Source organism: Brassica oleracea, chromosome C7, assembly GCF_000695525.1.
Source record: "Brassica oleracea var. oleracea cultivar TO1000 chromosome C7, BOL, whole genome shotgun sequence".
Lineage (NCBI taxonomy): Eukaryota > Viridiplantae > Streptophyta > Magnoliopsida > Brassicales > Brassicaceae > Brassica > Brassica oleracea.
In genome coordinates, this window is record NC_027754.1 from 42,664,148 (window position 1) to 42,686,232 (window position 22,085).

General features: G+C 31.4%; 2 protein-coding genes across 3 annotated transcripts; one reads left to right on the forward strand and one right to left on the reverse strand.

The window, feature by feature from the left end:
- Window positions 1-2,461, forward strand: LOC106305003 (autophagy-related protein 11-like). Of its 2 annotated transcripts, XM_013741383.1 has the most exons (6): window positions 1-168; window positions 250-306; window positions 879-1,354; window positions 1,419-1,676; window positions 1,758-2,066; window positions 2,160-2,461. In XM_013741383.1, the coding sequence occupies exons 1-5, from the start codon at window positions 105-107 to the stop codon at window positions 2,049-2,051; spliced, it is 1,149 nt and encodes a 382-aa protein (XP_013596837.1). In that variant the 5' UTR covers window positions 1-104; the 3' UTR covers window positions 2,052-2,066; window positions 2,160-2,461. The 2 variants fall into 2 exon arrangements, with proteins under 2 accessions (XP_013596837.1, XP_013596838.1); XM_013741384.1 differs by lacking the exon at window positions 250-306.
- Window positions 2,462-17,727: 15,266 nt separating this feature from the next.
- On the reverse strand, window positions 17,728-20,946 carry LOC106304686 (glutamate--cysteine ligase, chloroplastic-like). Its single transcript, XM_013741084.1, has 14 exons — window positions 20,898-20,946; window positions 20,118-20,365; window positions 19,865-20,015; window positions 19,588-19,788; window positions 19,342-19,491; window positions 19,184-19,254; window positions 19,029-19,097; window positions 18,857-18,950; window positions 18,680-18,769; window positions 18,492-18,572; window positions 18,323-18,415; window positions 18,152-18,232; window positions 17,995-18,064; window positions 17,728-17,913 (listed from the first exon to the last, which is right to left on the reverse strand). The coding sequence occupies exons 2-14, from the start codon at window positions 20,351-20,353 to the stop codon at window positions 17,825-17,827; spliced, it is 1,476 nt and encodes a 491-aa protein (XP_013596538.1). The 5' UTR covers window positions 20,354-20,365; window positions 20,898-20,946; the 3' UTR covers window positions 17,728-17,824.
- Between the last annotated feature and the right edge of the window lie 1,139 nt (window positions 20,947-22,085).

Here is a 22,085-nt window from a genome sequence, read left to right on the forward strand (position 1 = left end):
GTTGCTTCTCTCTCTCTATCTCTCTCTCTGGGTTAAAGAGATTTCTCTTCACATTTTCGCAAATAAAGGAAATACATTTTCTTAGTAGCTACAGAGCTGAAGAGATGGAAGCAAGCAGGAAGAGAACTGATGCACAGAAGCAGCTCGGCTCTGAGGGATCTCAAGGAGGTAAGATCTTTCCTTCTTTTGACGTTTTTGAATGTGTAGTAGAAAGTCTCTGAGATCTTCCTTCTTTGTCGTTGTTGTAAGAGATGGAAGCAAGCATGATGAAAACAGATGAGCTCTACTCTGAGGGATCTCAAGGAGGTTAGATCTTTCCTTCTTTTTCGTTTTTGTTTATGTAGTAGAAAGTTCCAAAACGTTGAAGCATATTGATGTTGGTATCTGAATGAAATTTTAATCTGAATGTTTGTTGTTTTTACTGCTTTAAAATGTTGGTTTTACGATTGATGTTTATAGAACTTTAGGGAAATGTTTATTTTGAATATTGGTGGGGTTTTGAGCTCTTACAAGTTGGGTTTATGAGATTGATGTTTATAGAGCTTTAGAGAAATGTTTATCTTGAATATTGGTGGGGGTTTAGAGCTTTTATGAGATTGATTTTCATAGAGCTTTAGAAAAATGTTTATTTTGAATGTCTGATGGCTTTACAGCTTTAAATGTTGGTTTTATGAGATTGATTGATGTTTAGAGAGCTTTAGAGAAATGTTTATTTTGAATATTGGTGGGATTTTGAGCTTTTACCTGTTGGTTTTAAGAGATTAGTGATAAAATATTGTTAGAGGCGGATGGTTGAAGAACACTTGGTTTCTGTTCTCATTTTATTTACGACTGTTAATAGACAAATGGCTTATTGGATCATTTTTCTTTCATACCAGACTTTGAAGAGCTTGAGAAGATGGTCAATCATCTCGAGGAGGAAACTAAGAATCTGAGAGAGAAGCTGACTCAGCGAGAACAGGTGATGGTCGTTGTGATGAGTGACCACGAGGTGAAACTCAGTGACCAAAAAAAGTGTTTGGAGCTGAAGGAAGAAAGCTGGAAGATGGAAAGAATCAACTTTGTGAAGCAACTCAGTGACCTAAGGAAGAGTATGGAGCTGCAGGAGGAAAGCTGGGTGGTGGAGAGAAGAGACCTTAAAGAACAGTTTGAGGAGCAACTGAAGGAGGAAAGCTGGAAGAGGGAACTAAAACTTCTTGAAGAAAAGTTGGAGAAGCAGCTCAATGAGCAAAACCAGAAGGAGGAAAGCTGGAAGAAGGAGGAAAGCAAGCTTCATGAACAGTTTGAGAAACTTCTCCAAGAAAACAACACCAATGTGGAACAGCTTGCTGTATACCAGCAGCTTTACAACAAGGTAATTAAACCCTCTTTCAAATTAGCTTGTTATGGAGTTTTGTGATAATCAATTGTGCTTTCAGGATAACCTGCTCACTGGATCTCCACTGGAGAGATTTCAAGGTCTGCTCCCCACTTGGATGACTACAGCTGTTGCTCCTAAAGGATATATAAGTGGAGACGAGCTTGGAGTCCTTACGGCCAATCTGATCTCCACCACAGCGCTGATGGTGACTTTTGCCAACAAAGAAACCAAGATCATGTTTCCACTTGGATTTATGACCTTGTGTGGCACTGTTGTCGGCAGCGTGTTTAACAACATCGTGACTAAGATATCTATGGTAAGTATAGTTTCAGCAAAATTTGTTATAAGTAGAATTTATTGATAAATTCTATTTTTTTTTTTTTTGATTAACTTGCAGGATCCTGATGCAAAAGGCCTGCCAGAACTAAATAAGTCATTCAGTCAAGTTCCATGGGTGTTGGCTGGAGCTGTGGTTCCACTGCTAGTGGGTGGATTCATAAAGGATTGGGGAACAAGATGTGCTGTTACTTCTGCTGCAACACTAGCTGTGCAGGTAACATCAGTGGGAGGATGGAAAGCTTCATATGGAATCAAATTTGGAACAGCTGCATCGATTGTTGGACTTGGAGTGATTGGCATATTCCTTGCAGCAGGTCTTCCCCTAGTCATTGACATGATAGGAAAGAAGTGAAATCAAGAGAGTTCGGTAAGAAACCTGAATTATATAACAGAAATCCGAATTTATATTTGTAAAAGCTATGTAATCAATTTGTTTATTATTTGGGGTAAAATTATGCAGTAGTTAATGAATGGAGTGTGGTTGAGACTCGAAGTTATCCGGTGGAACCAAGTGAAGCTCCTCCTCATTGGCCTTTCTTATCTTTCATGTTTTGTTTGTTAAAACCGTTTTGAAAAAATTGTTATCTTGTTTTTAGTTGCAAATCAATACTTTGAACTTTGAAGTGTTAACTTTCTTTTGGCAACAATCAATGCTCTTATGTGAGAATTTTTGTTTCACTTGTCTGGGAATAAACCTATTCACGTGGAGTGAGAATGCTTATTGTCTCTCGCATCCTCCACGTGTTTAGTATAGGTGGAAGATGAGATTTGAGCATGTTGGTTCAAAACCATTCTGGTTTAGTCTTACGTAATGTATGGGGGAGTGGCTAAATATATTTGTTTTTCGAAACTGAGTGGCTAAATATTACACCGATGTTATAAGTTATAACTAATCGACAAGAATATTTAAATTATTTAAATCACTTAAAATTTCTTCTCAAAAACTTTTCTCTGTTTTCTCTCTTCGTACCATTCACAGAGAAAAAGTTTCATCACTTTATTCCATTCTTTTACCTTGAATCGAATTATATTTCGTTTATAAAATGATATTTTCTTTTGTATTCTCTCCTTATTCTCCACTCAATATCTTAAGTATTAGAAAATAATCCATACGTTTGAAAATTATGTATTTTTCCTATCTTTATTCTTTATTATTCTGTTTAAAATATTATCAGGGATATGATAGTAACTAATCGTACCAACTTTAAAATTTTATCCATATTCCCTTTCGAATTAATATTTATGATAATAAGAAATATTGTTTAACAGTAATTGCCAGGAAAGGTAAATAGATAACCACAAGATTATTGATGTAAATTTCATGTATTTTAACAGAGAGAAAAGAGAGACTGATGAAGCAAATTCCATAAGAAAACATAAAGAACGTAATAAAAATCAAGCAAATATTTAAAACCCACGTATAACCAGAAAATAAAAAGAACTTCGAACGATAAACCCTATTAAGAGTAAAAGTCTTAAAGCTTTTCCCTAATTCCTAATCACTAAAAATATCTTGATTTGCAAAGGTTATGCTTTGCCTTGATCGTTGTCCATCTTTCATGCTCTTGGGTTTAGATTCATGCTTTGATATTCAGATGCACAATTTCTTCATCGTTCTCTTTACATGCCCGCAAGGAACATTTAACACAAATACAAGAACCGAAAAGAAAAACAATGACGGACATCACCACCATTATCCAAAGCAACACTACTACAGTTTCCTCATAGCGTGATGTATCCATGGTGTTAGCGAAAGGATTCCAGAAGACTATAAACCTTGTTGTTTTGCTAAATCCTGTGAATGCAGTTAGTTGTGAAAGTTTTTATAGAGATACCAACGACGTATATATAGATCAGGAGATTTATTTTACTGTATCTAAATAATTAGTAACAAATAGTAAAGTCAAACCCCCTCCTCGATTTTACCAATCACATAAATCGTTTAGAGCATTCTTAAAGGTAATAAAATAAAGTTATTATACTTTGTTTTATTGGATAATGATGAAAAACATATCGAATTGTTTTACTCTGTTTAAAATATAAGTAAATATTAATATTTATATATATTTACGCTTATAATAAGTTGAAAACTCTATGTAAGAATTCCTATTTTCTTAAACTCTTGTTTATATACTTATAAAAGAACTATTGTTTATGTTATAGATTATATTTTGTGTATTGGTTGGCTACTGGAACTTGGCGAAGTTATCTGTAGAGCATATATTTTTGATGATATTTAAGAGCATATCCATTAACAAAATAACCTTACCATAAAAAAATTCCATTAACTAAATAAAATAAAATAAAATCTAGAGTCGATAAAAGTTCCATATTTTCTTTCATAGAATTCGTAATTAATGTAGGTTGAATTAGAGCTCGCAGAAATAATATATATTAGAAGGCGTATCACAATTGTTTTAGTTATCCCAATATATATATATATATATATATATATTCATCGCTCAGCTTAGTATTAAGAATGGAATCTGCGGCACCTCCTCCGTTTTTTTCTAATGCAACGTTGGACGTAAGGCGTGATCATATAATAGATCTTGGGAGCAAGTGTATCATCTTCATCATATACTTTGTCGGATTCTATTTTGTCATGTGGCTGGTATTTTTGGAGTGGGTGACTAATAATGATGTTAATAGGGAAGACAGACGCTTACGTGACATCGAACTCGGGAGTTTGCCGGCCGGGGAGACCATCCAGGAGATTTCAGACGACGACTGATATCTAGAGACAGTCACTGATCTCATAAAAGATTAGTAGTTTTTCTTTAGGGGCTTTAAACCTTGCTCTCTTTTTTCGAAACTTGCTTTATTACAATGATTCATATGGAATTTGTATTCAATTACTGATCTCATGATTCTTATGGAATTTGTATCCAATTATAATCTTTCAGATTGTTATTATTACATGGCATTCTATACATATAAGCGTTCTTATCATTGACTTATTATAGAAACCATTGTTATTATCTTTAGATTGACTCTCTCGTTAGTTTTTTTTTTGAACACACTCTATCGTTAGTTTATAATCATGAATTAGGCGAAACGATATAAAGACGTAGCCATGTAGGTACAAGCCGTATGATAGTTATATTGATGGTAGAAGACGTACCGAGATCTCGAATCAATTTTGGTCGATCAAGACAAACCGCCTAACATACCGATGTTTTCAGTCAAGCCAGATATAATTATTTCGATGCCATCGTTAGAGAGAGGAACTAGTTCGTATTTGAGGTTTAGATGGGATGATGTTTGATTCAAAGTGAATAATCTTCTTCAAACTTTCACACAACCTTTTTAAAAACATTCACACAAAATATGAATATTGAAACTGTAACGCTCCAACTACCAGCGCCCAATGGCTAATGGGTCTCCCACACCTTTTTACTCGGCACGTATATGTCAACATTTGTTAGACCATGATTAACCCGGGGTTCTTAGAGTGAGGTTCTTAGCAGAAGTTAAGAAATTGTCTCTTAACTTTTAACTAAAAAAGCTAAGAACCAGTTTTTAAATAAGAGTTTTAAGAGTCGGTTCTTACCTTTTGTAGTTAAAAGTTAAGAGACGGATTCTTATATTCCGATAAAAATCTCACTCTAAAAACCCCCAATAATTATGCTCTTAGTGCCTTAATTTTTGAAAAACTTGAAAGAATTGTTTTATTATTTAAAACAACCACATGAGTTTTCTTTTGTGACTTTACTTGCACAATATTACAAACCAATCTATATTTTCACTACTCCAGTTCAAATTCAACAACGTTTAACTTTAGAGTTTTTTTCGAACCAAAAATATAAATGCAATTTAATGACAAAACTAATCAAAACGATTCTTTTAACCCCTTTACCATATATAACAAATTAACTGGATGTTACATAGACCTACCAGTATTCTTTCTTTCTTTTTTGACATCGACCTACCTGTATTCATGTCTACTAATAAGGAACTAGGTGATTTTCCCGTGCTCATGCACGAGTATAAATATTTTTAAAGTAAATATATTATAATAATTGATTGTCACTTACTTTTAATTTTAAATTAATTGATAATTTAAATGCATCATTTATATTAATAATATTATGTTCCTTTAATTATACATATGATTTTATATATGTTATATCTAATCGATTTTGTTGTTTTTCAATTGATTTAGTTATCATTTAGGTAAATTGGATTGCATCTACGAATTCAACTGTAATGTTTTTGTTCTATATATTAAAATTTTGGTTAATTTCTTATTTACATTTAGGTAGTTGTTGTCTTAGATATGTGAATACATTTTATGAAGATTATGTATAACTTAAGATATATTGTGCTTAGAATGAAATAAAATAAATAAATTAAAGTGTCTGATTCCAAATTACATAAATTAATATAACGAAACGACAATATTCTGAAGTCTCATGCATATATATAAATTTTACAAAAGATCTAAATTGTAAAAGGTGGTTAATATTCTATTTTCATTTTTAATATGCTTTGAGTTGTCCTATGATTTATATTTATAAAATAAATTACTATTCTTATAAAATTATATATTCTTATCGTAGTTAAATATATGATTTTAGATATAAGTTGGATTAGTCGAATCACTCATGTTGTGAGTATATTGAGTTACATATATTCTTTCAAATTCAAAATGAAGTATAATTATTTTTTATTATAATTAAGTCAAATGTGCATGTATTTTCATAATATTTATCAAATTATATGTTGATGTTTGTAAAAAAAAATATTAAAAAATAAAACGATGATCAATAGGAAGTTACATGCGTAAGTAACTAATACATTTTTGAAATCTCATGAGTACATATCAATATTTACAATAATTAAAATATTTTATAAATTCTAAATAACTTTATACCTTTGATTTATTTAATGAAGACTAAAATTTATTTTAAATAATCTTAAAAATGAGAATTCAGATTTGCTTTGGTATTTTGATTATGGTTCTATTAAGTTACTAACATAAAAACATAAAATTTAAAAGAAAATTTAATATTAAGAAAAAATAACTTTAATAATGATAAAATATTATATATCTACCTCATTAAACTATTTTGTAACTATTTGATCAAACGATGTTTATTTTGAAAATTATTTTTAGTTTTTTTAATATCTCTTAAAAATAAGCAGTAAAAAAATGTGATTGTATTTAAAAATAATATTATATAAGTAAAAAATAATTTATTGATATTTTTTTTGCTGTATTTGAAAGACATTATAGTCAACTAAATATATGAAAAATAAATAAAACATTTGAGTATTACTAATTATAAATTATTTTTAGACAATTAAACATATATATATCAGTTTATGTTACTTAATTATTTTATGTAATCATCTAATAAAATGTATAGATATATGAAATATTTTTATTACTTTGAATTTTTTTGTATTGTTTAAAATTATGTTTTAGTTTTAAAAGAAATAATATTTCTTTTTCTAATATCAAGATTATCTGTGTAAATTGTTTTTAATGAAATCACATTATGTAGAAATTTATAATTTTCATCTAAGAAAATATAGATATGAAGAAAGTATTTTATTACTTCAAAATTGTATTTTATGTTATTTAAAAATATTTTTTAAATGTAATATTACTATTTTATGAACTTTCTTATTTTATGAAATTATATTATATATACATATATTTTCTTTTTTCAATTCTTTTTTAACTTTATAAAAAATTTCCTTTTTTATTATATGTGTAAATTTTTCGGATTTTTTTTAAAAGGAAACTAAAATAAATAAAAATAATAATATTTTAAATGTAAATTAATTCATTAAGGGTATCAGTGTAATCGACTATCGTGAGAGTTAATGTGAGAGCGACACATAGAAAACTGACTTCTCAAATAATACTATAGAGATGCCATCGAATACTAGTATCTAATAAATTTTGTTGTGGTAATATATGGATTCATGGTTAACCACTTCAGTATTTATCGTTTTAGTGCTGTTACTTTCTTTCTTTTTTCTTAAAATTATTTCTTATGGGATTTACTTAATTAGTTAGCCTTTTATTTAAAGACGTATCATATGTACAACAAAGATTGGTGTGCATTGGTTTTGTTGATATACGACAAAAAGATCTTGTTGTGTAATCTTTTCTATCATTATCTTCAGAAAGTAATATTCGATTAATTAATATTTATCAAAGTCATATCACTCAAATCTGATTAGGAGTTAGGAATAACAAGTTTATATATATAGGATTTATTAACCTTTTACCATAGATAACAAATTAACTGGTATTCATGTCTAATATTTAGGGAATGTCATCGAATACTAGTATTTTATAAATTTTGTTGTGGTGGTAATATTTTATATGGATTAATGGTTAAAAACTTCAGTATTTATCGTTTTTATTGCTCTTAATTATTTATTTTTTCTTAAAATTTTTTCTTACGGGATTTACTTCATTAATTAGCCTTTTATTTGAAGACGTATCATATGTACAACAAAGATTTGTGTGTGTTGGTTTTGTTTATACAACAAAGATCTTGTGGTTACGTTTGTTGCGTAATCTTTTCTAGATCATTATCTTCAGAAAGTAATATTCGATTAATTAATACTTATCAACAATTAATCAAAGTCATATCCCTCAAGTCAAATCTGATTAGGAGTTAGTACCATATATATGTATGTTTCCGTTATTAAGGGAAAAACTGAAAACTTTGTTTAGCACAAAAACTTGTTTCAGTTGAACACATTGCCGATTGCTCTACCATGGATGATGATGGTGAACTCTCCTTGGAAGAAACGTTAATGTTAATGTATGCGGCAGTCGGAGGCATATTCCTTTGGCTTATCTTTTTGAGCCTTATAGTATTTTTTCATGTTCGTCAGTGGCTATCTCTTGATAAACCCTCATATACTAATCTGAGAACTGATGAGGGGACCAGCGACCACGACGTGGACCAGGGTCCAGGGATCTGATATCCTCAATCGGGTTTGAAGACTTAATGGTTTGTTCTTTAATCATGGGACTAGTTCAATTTGTTATTAGTTTTTTTTTTGTAGAAAAAGCATTTACAATACTATTCTTGTCATCGTCTTTATAAGTGGAATGAACTTCTCAATATTTTGTTTTCTGCTTCTGTTTTATTCTACGAGTGATATAAACACTTTCAATGGAATTTATTAATTATATTTATTTATCATGCGTTACAAGTTTACCCCGTAAGTGTTCGTGTGATTAATGTTCAAAAGTGTTCGTGTGATTGATGTTCAAAAGTTAATAATTTTTTTTTGATTGAATAAAAAGTTAATAGTTGCGATCTTCTTTTTACAAACTACTTACCATTGAATGACCAACTTTAATAGTTGGAACTCAAAATCATAGAGAAACTTCATCGTCGTTTTGTGTTCCTTTTAATTTAGTAAGGATACTAGATAGTAAACCGCGCTTTGCGTGGAATAAGATTTCTATATTAATATTAAAATTATATATTATGACTATGTTTAACATAAGGTATAGTTTAAGCGATAGTTAGATAGAACTAAAAGTACGATTGTTCTCAGGACGAAACCAAATATTTTTTATAATTAGTTCACTAATTAATATTAAAATTCAATATATGATTTTTGCAACTTTAAGAAGAAGTTTTGGAAAATAATTTTTTTTATATTTCGCTTATCACGTTGTAGTAGTTATGTACTTAGAGGTTTAACAAATAAAATCGAAAAAATGTGGATCAATAACATATTATAAGCAAAACAATAACTGTGTGAAATAAAAAAACTATGTCTCCTTTAGATTCAGAAAACATAGTTGCATAATAAAAGAAATTAAAAGTTATTTGACCCTCTAAATTGTAAAGGTTGTTCTAGATGCGACCAGCACGTGAGACTTGCTGGTGGTTCGTTCCTGAAAATTTCTTCTCATCTTTGATTACGCGTTTAAGCACACACCAATTAACCTAATGTGCCAACAATACCACAATCGAATGGTATGTCATTGTAGCATTTTAGGATCGAATCCACAGAGAACTAGAGACTTATAACACCAAGAATACACAAACCTTCCTAATCTAAGCAAACAAGAAGATAGATGATTTGTAACAAACTAATATCCTAGAAATATAAACAAGGTGATCTCAAATCCAATCAAGAAATAAGTGCAAGAATTCAATCAAATACTAAGGAGAATCCATGGGTATTGGGAATTGACTTCAAGTAACTAAGATCCAATCTAGGTGACAAGCTTTCAATCAGAGTAATCTCTTAAGTCTAAACACAATTCTAGACAAGTCCTATGTCTAGGTAAATGTCCATTTGCTTAGAAATCATTAAACATCAAATGTCTTTGGCTTAATTCAATCAAGCAATCTTTAAGTTCAAGTTTAATAACTATCTAGCAATTTTAACATCAAGTGTCCTTGGCTAATCTCACTAGAGCTTAGTTGAGTTGATTCAAACACTTCATCTAATCATGTCTGATGAGAAGTGTTTAGAAATCAGGTTTAGAGTGATCAAGACTAAACAAGCATTAAAAATACTCAACAAGCAAGTTCATACAAGGATCTAATACAATAACACCATAGATCTTCACTAAGTTACTCTAATCTCCCTAACCCATGAATTCTTAAGGAAACTACTCACTAATCTCCATGAAAACACTTAATCTCATAATAGATTGAAGCATATTCAAGTAGATACAACAGAGAATAAAGATAAACAAGGATTAAACAAGCAAAACCAAATTAAAACTCAAGAATAGATGATGAACAATGAAGAACAGCTCAAGAACAAATGTTTTCTCTCAAACTCTCAAAATACAAAATATGAAACTATAAAACTTTCACTCTCTACTCTTTGTTGTATTGTACTCTGTGTATTGTGTGTCTTCCTCCTTCCCCTTGCAGTCTCTTTTATAGCCTAAGTAAAGGAGGATGACAACACATCCATCATGTGAAAGCATAAAGCATAAAACACACTCATAAAAGTTAATCTCCACTTTCTTCCATTATAGAACACCTTTTGCCCCTTCATATGGCCAAAACAGTCTTGCCTCTTCAGAAAAGGTAGAGAAAGTTAGGCCAAAAGAGCCACCAAACTCATGATAGACAACCCATCCCCCATGTTGCAAGCTTTAAAGAGATAAAACTCACTCATTAAAGTTTTCTCCACTTTCTCCATGTTGCACACACCTTTAGAATACCAAAAATAAGAAGAATAATGAATAGTAATGAGTTTTATAGGTTTTAAGTGAATAAAAATGAGTCTAAAGGCTTAAAATTCGAAGGCTATTGTTGATGTTGCTAGGGTGGCCGCTAGGAATGTCATACTGATATGTGTGTAGTATTTTGATCATAAATCCCTCAATACAGCTCCAAACTTCAAGGTCGTCTAATGCAGATCTCTCATATCGCGAAGGTGGTGACACTCACATGCTTATATTGCTTGCTCGAGAAGACTAATACACTAAGCCGAGACGATTTACAGTGATTCAGTCTCTTCGAAACAGAGATCACCTTATCGAGCAGTAACAAAATCGAGTACGGCATATTTATCTAGAAATAGATTTTCAACGTCCTCTTTCAGCAATGAGAGGCGGTTCTCAAGAACGTGAGTGCTCTACTAAATGCATGAAAACATGTATGGAGAAAAAAGTTCTTTCATTAACACTTGGCATGTAGTAAAGTTTCATCGCTTTGTCGTCTCTATGGATCTATCTACTTAATGGCGATAGATCAGATATGTTACTATTTTTAACAGAAACATATAGAGGAATAATGAATCTTTATTGATGCTATGATTATATTGAGAGGATTGATAAATCAAGTAATCGAACTTGAAGCTGGAGGCTTATCACGTAAAAATGTTTGTCGAGAAAAATATAGATGATATGAAGTTTTTTTAGAAGAATGTTAGTGTGAACGCATTAAATTCACAGTTTTGGTGAGAAACGTTCTATGCGTGACACCTAAGCGTTTTACTAAATAAAAGTTTCTCGTGAAGCCACGTCACCACGTCACATTTTTTGCCAATAAACTTTTAGGTAAATTTTAAAAGTGCGGGGATATATTTTAAAAATATTTTTTGGTTCAAAATTTAATATAATTTGAGGCGAAAAAATGATTTAGAATTTGTAAGCCATGTGCACAACATGCTCGTTAAATCAAGAGAAAAATAAGAAACTGAATAAACTACATACGCAAAGCCCGAGACAAGAGGCTATAGGGCAACGTTTTGAGTAGAAAAAAAAAAGAAAAGAAGCAAACACCGTTTAATTTAAACACCAACAAGTTTACAAGTGAAAAAAAACTGCTCTCCTTCTAGCTCGTTGGAGATTCTATCTCTGATCTTCGATGATATGTCGCTAATAAGTCGTCGTCGTTTTTGTTGTAGGTCTTTGCATGTTGGAGTAAGAAGAGGAAGACACAAAGGGAGAGAAAAATAAGTATAAGGAAGAAGATCATCATCGAAAAAACAAATATCAATCGTATGTCGATCCATTCCAGAGATCGTTTAGGTGGATATCCCATTGAAATTGATTAATTATGCAAAATATGATAAGCCCATCCTATATATATAGTCTCTGATAGGATCGTCATCTATTCTTATATATTCCCCTTAATTATCTAATTACGAAATCTTATAATTTAGTGGGATCTAGTTTTTTAAAATATATATAGATTTATGACCAAGTAATTAAAATCTTTTATTTTCAAACAGCTAATAAAGTATTTGGAATCATTAACCTAAATTATGAAATTCATGTTTATCTCTTTTTCTTACAAAGATACTTTTATTTTCGGGATTTTGTTTCGAACACCTTCTTATGAATAAAAATCGGGGAAAACACACTGTTTAACAAAAAGATTTTTTTTAGGACATACAATAAACTCTTAAAACATACTACTATAAAAGTTAAAATAAAATAACTTAAACTCTTAAGATCAAACTTTAGTATATATCTATGATATAAAAATCGTAATGACAAATGCGTGCCATGTTATTTTAACCATATGTGATGGAACTGACTTCATACAATTTTTGTATATAAAGTAACGAAGTAAGAGTTCCACGTGGTCGTTTAATCAGAGTATAAGAGTATCTTCAATTGTAAATGATAGAATAGAGTAATATTATTTTTTAGTAAAAATTAACATTACTCTATATTTCACTATATTATAGAGTAACTCTATTATATAGTGAACAATTGAAGCAAATTCAACTTTATTGTTCACCAAAAATAAAGAAGAAAATTAGCTTGGTCAATTGTCCGATATGTAAGAGTATAATAATGTATGTATGTAGGTGTAAGCTCTTTTTACTGCGGTAAGTCAATTTCACCGGCAAAAAAAAGAAGGGAAAATGACATATTTCCACACCCAAACTATCATATAGCCGCTGTTCCACACGATCTTTCACTTTCGTCTCAATGCCCATAATGTAACTTTACGGACCTATTTCCCTCCAATTTGAAAGTTCGAAACCCGAATCTACATGTAATTTTATGTGTGAACTAAAAGCTACACCAAGCCGATTAAAATTGGTTTACTGGTTTTTGAGTTTAAGTCTAACCAATAGAAAACCTAATTAAACCTAAGATAATCCCTTTATGACCAGATTTGTGATGGTAAACCATCATTTAACTAACCCAACATGCTAACCGATTTTAATTAAGGAAAAAAAAACCCATTTCTTTGTTTTTCTCTCAACTCACGACAGACAGAGGCAACTGAAGACTGAATCTTCAAACTGATTTCGTCGACAGTGGGAGATTCTTTATGGACAGTTTGAATCACTTTTGCTTACTCTGTGTTTAATTCCAAAGTTTATAATCTGGTTATCTTGGTTCCTTTTGTTGTAGAATGTCACAGGAAACGTTGAATGATGTAAATATTTTGTGGTTGTGTGCCGAAGAGATACTGGTTATGACTCTGATGTTGAAGATCGATGTGAGCGTAATGACTTCAACATTGAGAAAGATGTTGGTGAATTTGTAGATGAGCCTCCAATTCGACAGAATGTGTATCAGGAGACATACAATGACGAAGAAGGAGATGAATAGACAAGCTTCAGACTTCGGCATTCTTGCTCATCTTTGATTTTCACCAGATGAAGGAGAGAGCTTATGGGGTTTGTCGTTTGTTAGGTTCATATAATTGGGAGTTTTTAAAAACTGAATTCGAACCGGGTTAACATATCGTATCTCTGGTCGGGTTATTTTATGTCTTTCGGTTCAGTTAACCTCTTACAAACCACTATATCGATGAATAACCGAAGATATGTGGGTTCGGGTTTCGAACTTTTGAATTGGGGAGAAATAGGTTGGTAAAATTAAAATATGAGCAACTGAGATGAGGGTGAAAGATCGTGTGGAACTGCTGCTATATGATAGTTTGGGTGTAGAAATAAGTCGTTTCATTTCCATGGGTTCAGGCATGCCTCTGCAAACACTTCAAAATTATAAATAGAAAATAGGAGTAAAACATTATTAGATTTAAATGAAAATATATAAAGAGCCATTTAAATATTTTAAATATAAATAATTTTTTTAAGATGTTATTATGAGTTTATTATACTAAACCCAAAGAATTTAAGCCCAAATATGTTCAACTAGAAAGATTCGATTATTTTCAAAACTATCTTTTTGAGATCCAAATACACCGTTTTCAAGATCCAGTTTGAACTTTATCCCCAATTGACATCTTTATTCACATTCACTGTGGATGCGCCTATCATTTATTTCGCAAATGCTTATTTATTTTTTGAATTTGGACAAAATCTAGTTGTGTAGGTTTTTCAGGACTGGTTTCTCGTCTAAGTATGTGTATATCTTTTATAAAAATTGTTTGGTATTAAAGCGGTGGCATAATGTTTAGTTGTGTTTTATATATGCACAAATCCTATCATCCTTCAACGTGTCTTCTTATTGGAAGAATTGCATGTCTAAGAATGTGTATTTTCTTCCTAACAATGTGTTTATTCATCCTACGATTGCATCAATTTAAAAGAAATTTTCAAAATTAACGTAATAATTGCATTGGTTTAAACATTTCATGTTGCACCAATTTGATAATTGCATTGGTTAAAACATTTCATGTTGCACCAATTTGAAATAAGTGCTATTTATTTAGAAAATCACAATAATCACAACTAGAAAAATTGTTAAAAAATTATCAAAGATCTTTGTAGAATACAATAAATATGAAGAACTATTTTTGTCATTCTTGTATCTTAATCTAAGCTTAGAATTTTTTTTTTGAGAAACTGATAACATTCCAAAGTATTTATATCTCAATACCACCTCAACTTCAAAATGCTTAAAATCTAATAAAAACCATTGATGATTTAAAAAAAGGTAAATCTATGGTTTATCAATTCAGTTAATTTTATTTGTATTAGTTCCAAAAATTTAAGGCAATACTATAAATGAGAAGGGTCATATCAATATGAGTCAACATGCATACAATCCATTTTTTTATATTCTTTCTTAAAAACAGGTAAATAAATATATGAAATAGTAATTGTTTTAATTATCGAGATATAACTAGTAACTGTTTAAAAAAAGTACAAACTGGTAATTCTAATATTGTCGAAGTTGATAAAATGTCATGCAAAAGTAACTGAAATTTGTTCAAGAAATGGTTGGAACTAAATATTATGTGAAAATTGTAAGAAGAAACTTGAAAAGATAGAGATGCACTTGTATGCAATAAGAGTTGGTTACAGTAAAAGACACTTTTTGTCTTTCTTTTACAATGAGAGACACTTCTCACATTTGACACACTTTCTGGTGGGAACTATCCGATTTTTTGACAATTTTACCCTTTAATGAGATAGAAGAGATGTTTGTGGACATGGATGAATGATATATAAATATTTGTGGACATAGATATATAAATGTTTTTGTTTGTGGAGAGAGCAAGTTATGGACAAACAATTTTAACGTACATATCTTTTATATCTATATTTTGTATAAATAATATTGATTAAATAGTATGAGTGATATTGTTTGAATCAATGAATTGTAGATATACAAATTGTGGATGGATTAATCGTGGATATCATAGATCCACTATCAATAGACTGATAAAACTATTTTTGTGGATTAGCTAAAACAAAGTACAATAATAAAGCAACAATTTGAGACGATCATTCATTATATTTGTACAATAAGAACCAATGAAACAAGAAGCACAACAAAAAATAAACATATTTTACATCACCTCTTAACTGAATCAATAAAGGTGGAATACGAGTATCAAATCAACAACAAGACATTGGTTGTGGACGGCTCACCTGCAACCACTTCACCAAGCAAGACATCACTAGAAGTCATCCACTAGTCACCAGAGATCTATTCAACCATCCATACGTAACCCATCCATGCTCCAACTATCCACACACCACCTATCCACGCAACCCCATCCACACGCTACCCGTACACATCTTTTGCAGAGCTGGATTTTGAAATAAGACTTTGCAGATCTGGATTTTGAAATCCACAACAACACTAAAAATCTAACAAAACAAAAACGAGAATTGATTAAAAGAATTTTGAAATCAAACTCATAACAACAAAAAGATCCTAACTTTTTTAATAGAGAAAATGTATAGACGGAGAAAGAGAAAGAGGTTACTGGAAAAACGAGGAGAAGAGAACCATGAGGTGGAGCCATTCATGGAAGAGTAAATGACAGAGAATACATAAAAAGAGGAGATGAGAGCGCCGATGATTACGTCGCGTAGATCGTCACGAACATAGGTTTCAAATTCGTCGCCTCTCGAAATCCATTTCGCCAATCCTCCACCATTAATCTCTCAATTTTTCATTATTTCCTTCTTTAAATCTTCATTACAAAAAGATTTGTATTTGTCAGAATTATTTACTTTTCAAATCTCAATAAAATAGAAAAGAAATGTTTTGGAGAGAAGCTTGAGAATGATGAAGACATGATGAAGAGAGGAAAGAAGAAGGTTTGTTTAGGTTGATGCCAATTAGGGATAGCATTCTTGATTCAGTAATTTGTATATCCAATTTATTTATTGATAACGACAGATGCATCCAGGCTTAGAGAGACAAGAGAAAAAATAATTTTTGAGTTGAAAGAAGGGTATGTTGGACAAACAACACTAATGTGCCTCTCAAGTTCTTGTATTGTAAATCTAAAGTCATAAAGTGTTTTAGGGAGTAAAAAATTCATGCAATAATTGTTATGATAGAAATATAACTGGAATTGTGGAAGCCCCGTTAGTTCAATGGTTTGACTAAGAGTTTATTAATTCTTCTACACCAGTAGATCCAGGTTTCAATTCCCGGAGAAAGCGATTTATTAAACAATTATGCAGGCTATGGAAGAAAGACTTACAAGGGATCTTCAACATGGTGCAAGTAAACTCGGTCAGGCGTGATCTTCGTAGGACGGTTCAGGTGATGCAGTTAGACGTAGATCCTTATAAGACAGGTAGTATTGTCGGTTGTCAGATCGTCTATATAATATTTCTCATAATTGTAATATCATAATAAATCAGCATTAAAAAAAAGAAATATAACTCGTTTAAGTAATAACTTAGCTAAATGGGTAATAAAACATATTTTATTAATAATTTAGTAAATGATTAGATTGGAATGTGTTTTCTTTTTATTAGTTTCAAATATTCAATTGTTTTGAGATTTTAAATAACTTAGCTAAACGGATAATAAAATATATTTATAATTTCATTACAACAAAACATGTAAATTAAATATAAATTTTAGTATTATTAATAAATAAATAAAGTTGTATATAAGATACTAATGCAATACATATATTTCATCAAAAGCAATTGTAATCATTTTTATCTAAAAAATATTTTATAAAATATGACATATTTAATTTTAGAAAATGAGTTTCCGTGCGATATGGTTCCTTATCTAGTAATAATAAAATTTAAATATTTGTAGATTTAATAGAAATACTGCATCTAGACAAGGATGATTCAACACACATGAACTGTGCCACTTAATCAAACTCTTTTACAAGTTACCTACAAAATTCTTATTCCGAGACCGAGAGTCACCATTTTCTCCACACACCAAACGACAGCTTATAAAGTTATTAGAAATAAGAGGAGTTTTATCTCTATATCTCATGTCCAAGATATTTTGTCTTCTTAGTATTGCATTTCATGAAACAGAGGATCTACGCTTTGTCCCCAATCTCCATTGTACAACTTCAAGAGCTTCTCTGCAGGCGTCACACCTGGTTTTGCCAAAAAAATAGGACCTTCATATACACTGATCCTACGAATACTTTCCGCTGATAACAAAAATAAAACAGTACCTGTTATAGCTACCTCGGTGACAGCATCCAAGAAACCGGTTTCTTTGTAGTTTCTACGCTCCAAACCATCCTGAGAAATATCAAATAATCTCTATATAAATATATGTAATTACAAGGATAATGATATAGTAAACACATTACACATTACACACTTCACCTTTGCCTGCTTTAAGACATCTTCTGCGACATGTTTTAAGGGACCATCTCTAAACATTGTCTTAAGGCCAGTGACTGGGACCTGTTGAAACCAAATAAGAATTGGTTGAAAGGGTAATATTTCATTAGATTGCACAGTACAAGATTTTATTTATCTCTCTTTTTAGTTTACTTGTGTCCTAAGCATCTCTCTTTCTTCAGTAGTCCAATCAGCTATCATATCAAGAACAGTTTGGAGAGACTCGTCATCGTATAGCAAACCCACCTGAGATTTAATTACAAAATCAGATAAATCCGCAAATTAAGTATTTGGTTATTTTCAAGAGATGGTTTGTAATTACCCAAAAAGCTGGTAGGGCACACAATATCTCCCTGGAACCTCCATCAGCTCCTCTCATCTCCAAATATCTCTTTAACCGAACCTAATAGCGTAGTTACAGAACATAATCATATTAAAAATTACTCTAAACTAAATCAAGAAACCGGGGAGTTCAATATGATACGGTGTTCTTGAAACAGAGTAATCAACCTCTGGCCATATTGTTCCTATATGGTTTTCCCAGTCGTTAATGGTGGGCTGTTCATGAGATAGATGAGAAGTTTTCCCAGACAAGAAATCCTACAAATTCAAGAAATTTGTTTGGATTATAAGCCGGCTCAAAATAAAAATTTAAAGGTTTAAAATTCATTCTGAAAAGAAGATGACCCGAAATGTCATTCCTCTACAATTGAGATAGCTTTTGTTTCTGTGTAAGAAGCACATTGGAATATCAAGTGCATATTCGACATACCGCTCAAACCTATAACAAGAAGCTGAAGATTAACCATACTGTTCTGAACTAAGATCAAAGAATTAGTTAAAACATTCTGATACTCACCCGAATGAGTCATGGAACACAAAAGGTATCATTCCTGTTCGGTTCTTATCGGTATCTATCCATAAATGGCTGTCAAAACATATCAAAAGATTAAAAGAACTAATACTAAAAAAGAATAATGAGCGCCTACATCAAAGAGTAATGTATAAACCAACCTTCTAATACTTAGAAACCCATTTGGTTTTCCATTACTAAAAGGTGAGTTTGCGAATAGAGCTGTCGCAATCTGTTTGATAAGGATATAACAAAAGAGTGAGACAAAAAATTGTTTTTGAGTCCAAAGAAACAAAATTTTAGACCTGAAGTTTCTTACAGGTTGCAAAGCTAGACTAGCGCGAAATTTCCTGATCATATCGGTTTCTGAACTATAGTCTAGATTGACCTGAACAGTACACGTTCTGAGACCCAAGTCAGGTCCTGAGCCACTTCTGTCTAAATAGCCTTGTATAATGTCATACCTTCTCTGCACATAGAATATACTTTGACCCGTTACACAATGAGATAGAGTAAGACACGTTCACTGCATCAGAACTAATATGTTTGTGGAGGAATTAGGAACCTTGCGCACAATGGTTGCATCCTCAAGATTAGATTTCGGTTCATAACCAATTCCTAGGAAACCAATTCCCAAATCCTCAGCAACAGTTTTCACCTGGTAAAGGTGTGAATTGAGCTCATCATAAGTTTGGTGCAAAGTCTCTAGAGGTGCTCCACTTAGCTCTAGTTGGCATCCTCGTTCTAATGATATGTTTTGCATTCCCTGAGATATACTAAAATTTTCTCAACAAACTGATATGACATTATGTTAATTGTTGAAAAAAAAAAGAGTACATCACCTGTTTCAGACCAATGATTGTCCCAGTCTCCATCACCTTATCCCAATCAAATCTCTCAGAAATACCATTAAGCAGTGCAGTTATTTGTTCATACTTCATAGGGCGCAAAGTCTTGACATCGAAACCGATTTTCTCGTGTTCTGTACCTATTCTAACCACCCAACCCAAGAGACACATAAACAATACAAAATGTGAGCTGGGACAACTAATTACTGATAAAGAGTAAAATAGAAGAGGATAACCGTTGTGGTACCTCCACATTTCCTTTGTTTTGCATCCAGAAGAAAAATAGGCAATGAGATCTTCTTTAGTCAGTGGCTCGGTCGCGAGAGCAGAATAGCTTGCGGTTGTATTTGTCCCTTGGTTGCTTGCAACTATCTTGCTTCTTTTACAAGTAAGAAATTTCTTGCGTGAGGAGCTCACATTGGTTTTCAAAGCACTGAGGTTCATTACAGCACCTAGCCCACAAGAAGAGAATACTAGCGCCATGGAATATAGTTCCTGCAGCAACTATTTTAAGTTTATTAACCCATACGTTAGTGAATAAAATCACTACAAGAAGTTACCATTTTTGAGGAAAACATTTAATGACTATATTTTCTCAAAGAGTTTGCAAGATACAGAGATAAAGTGGAGATAAATCTTTCAACTGTAGCTAAGTAAACAAATCCATGTGTCATATTCTATGAATGGTGACCAAGGAACCACGAGGAACAAATGCATTCTCTAACATTCCTTAAAAAAATCACCATTTATAAGGAATAATTTTTCCTTTTCATTCCCTACCATTCCTTTTTTTGTAGAGAAATAAAGAACAAATTAATTCCTTGTTAAATATGGGATGGAACAACCATTCATTTTCATTCCTGCAATTTTGTTTCTCTACATTCTTTTTCTATTCGTTCCTCTTGTTTCTAGAATAGTCACCAGTCAGGTGTTTTTTTTTCTATGTAAGAAATTAGCAACGGATCCCTAAATTGAACTACTTTGAAACATAAATGAAGAGCAGCTAAAAAGACGAAAGAAAATTAACCTTTGACAAAGAAGGGGAGCTAGAGCAAGAAAGGTTGTGTTAGTAGAAGTAAAGGTAGTTGTTAGAAGGGGAGCTAGTTGCATATATATATAACAGATGATTTCTCATTGGAATTATGATTAAGTAGTTAAATAACGCACACAGCTAGTAGTAGTTGTGTACTTACGTTATAAAAATATATATAACAGATTATTTCTCATTGGATGTATGATTAAGTTAAATAAATGCACACATCTAGTGGTAGTGTTGTAATTACGCTGTAAAATATATATATATATATATATATATATCAGATTATTTCTTATTGGATGTATGATTAAGTTAAATAACGCACACATTTAGTGGTAGTGGTGTAATTACCTTACACACATGTGGTACTAAACTACTAACCAGATTTAATTATCATTTTATCACAACTATGTTTACATGACCAGTCAGTGTTGCCAAGTTTCATGATGGTTTCTCCGAGGCCACGTGAATCAAAACGAATATATTCGTTTCGTTTTAACTAGTATGGCAACGTGATTTATCACTTTTTGAATAAGACGAAAGGGGAAAAAAACCAAGTTGACCTTTTTCATTTTCCTTTTAACTGCTAATGTTTTTAGTTCAGGAAGATGATGTTCCTTCAAGAGGGAAATCAAACGATGAGAAATAGTACAACGGGCGTGGAAAAAAAATAAGTAGAAGAAATTATAGAACGTAAATGGAGCTAAGAAAAAACACGTTGGTAAGTAATGTTGCTTGAGAAAGTCAATCCATTCACTTTTTGGCAATCTGATATCTCATTATAACCAAAACGCAAACGCTTAAGAAATTTTAAATATTTGAACTGAATAGATTTGTGGGTCAGATTCTGATTAAATAAGATCAACTAGTATTCTGATTAAATAAGATCAACTAGTACACTAATCAACATTAAAAAACATGTGGTAAGTTCTACACCACCATTATTTTAATGTTGTAAAAACACTTCTATTTATAACACTCATTTTAGAATTTTCAACAAAAATATTAGTATTTCTTAATTCTTATATGGTTTTATGATTTTGTTTGTTTGTATTTGTTATTGGTTTATGTGATTTCTTGTTGTAATAAAAAATGCATCAATAAATATCTTTTATATATAAAGTATAGTTATTTCTTTCCAGGTGAGGACACGTCGGATGACAGGTCATTAAATCGTTC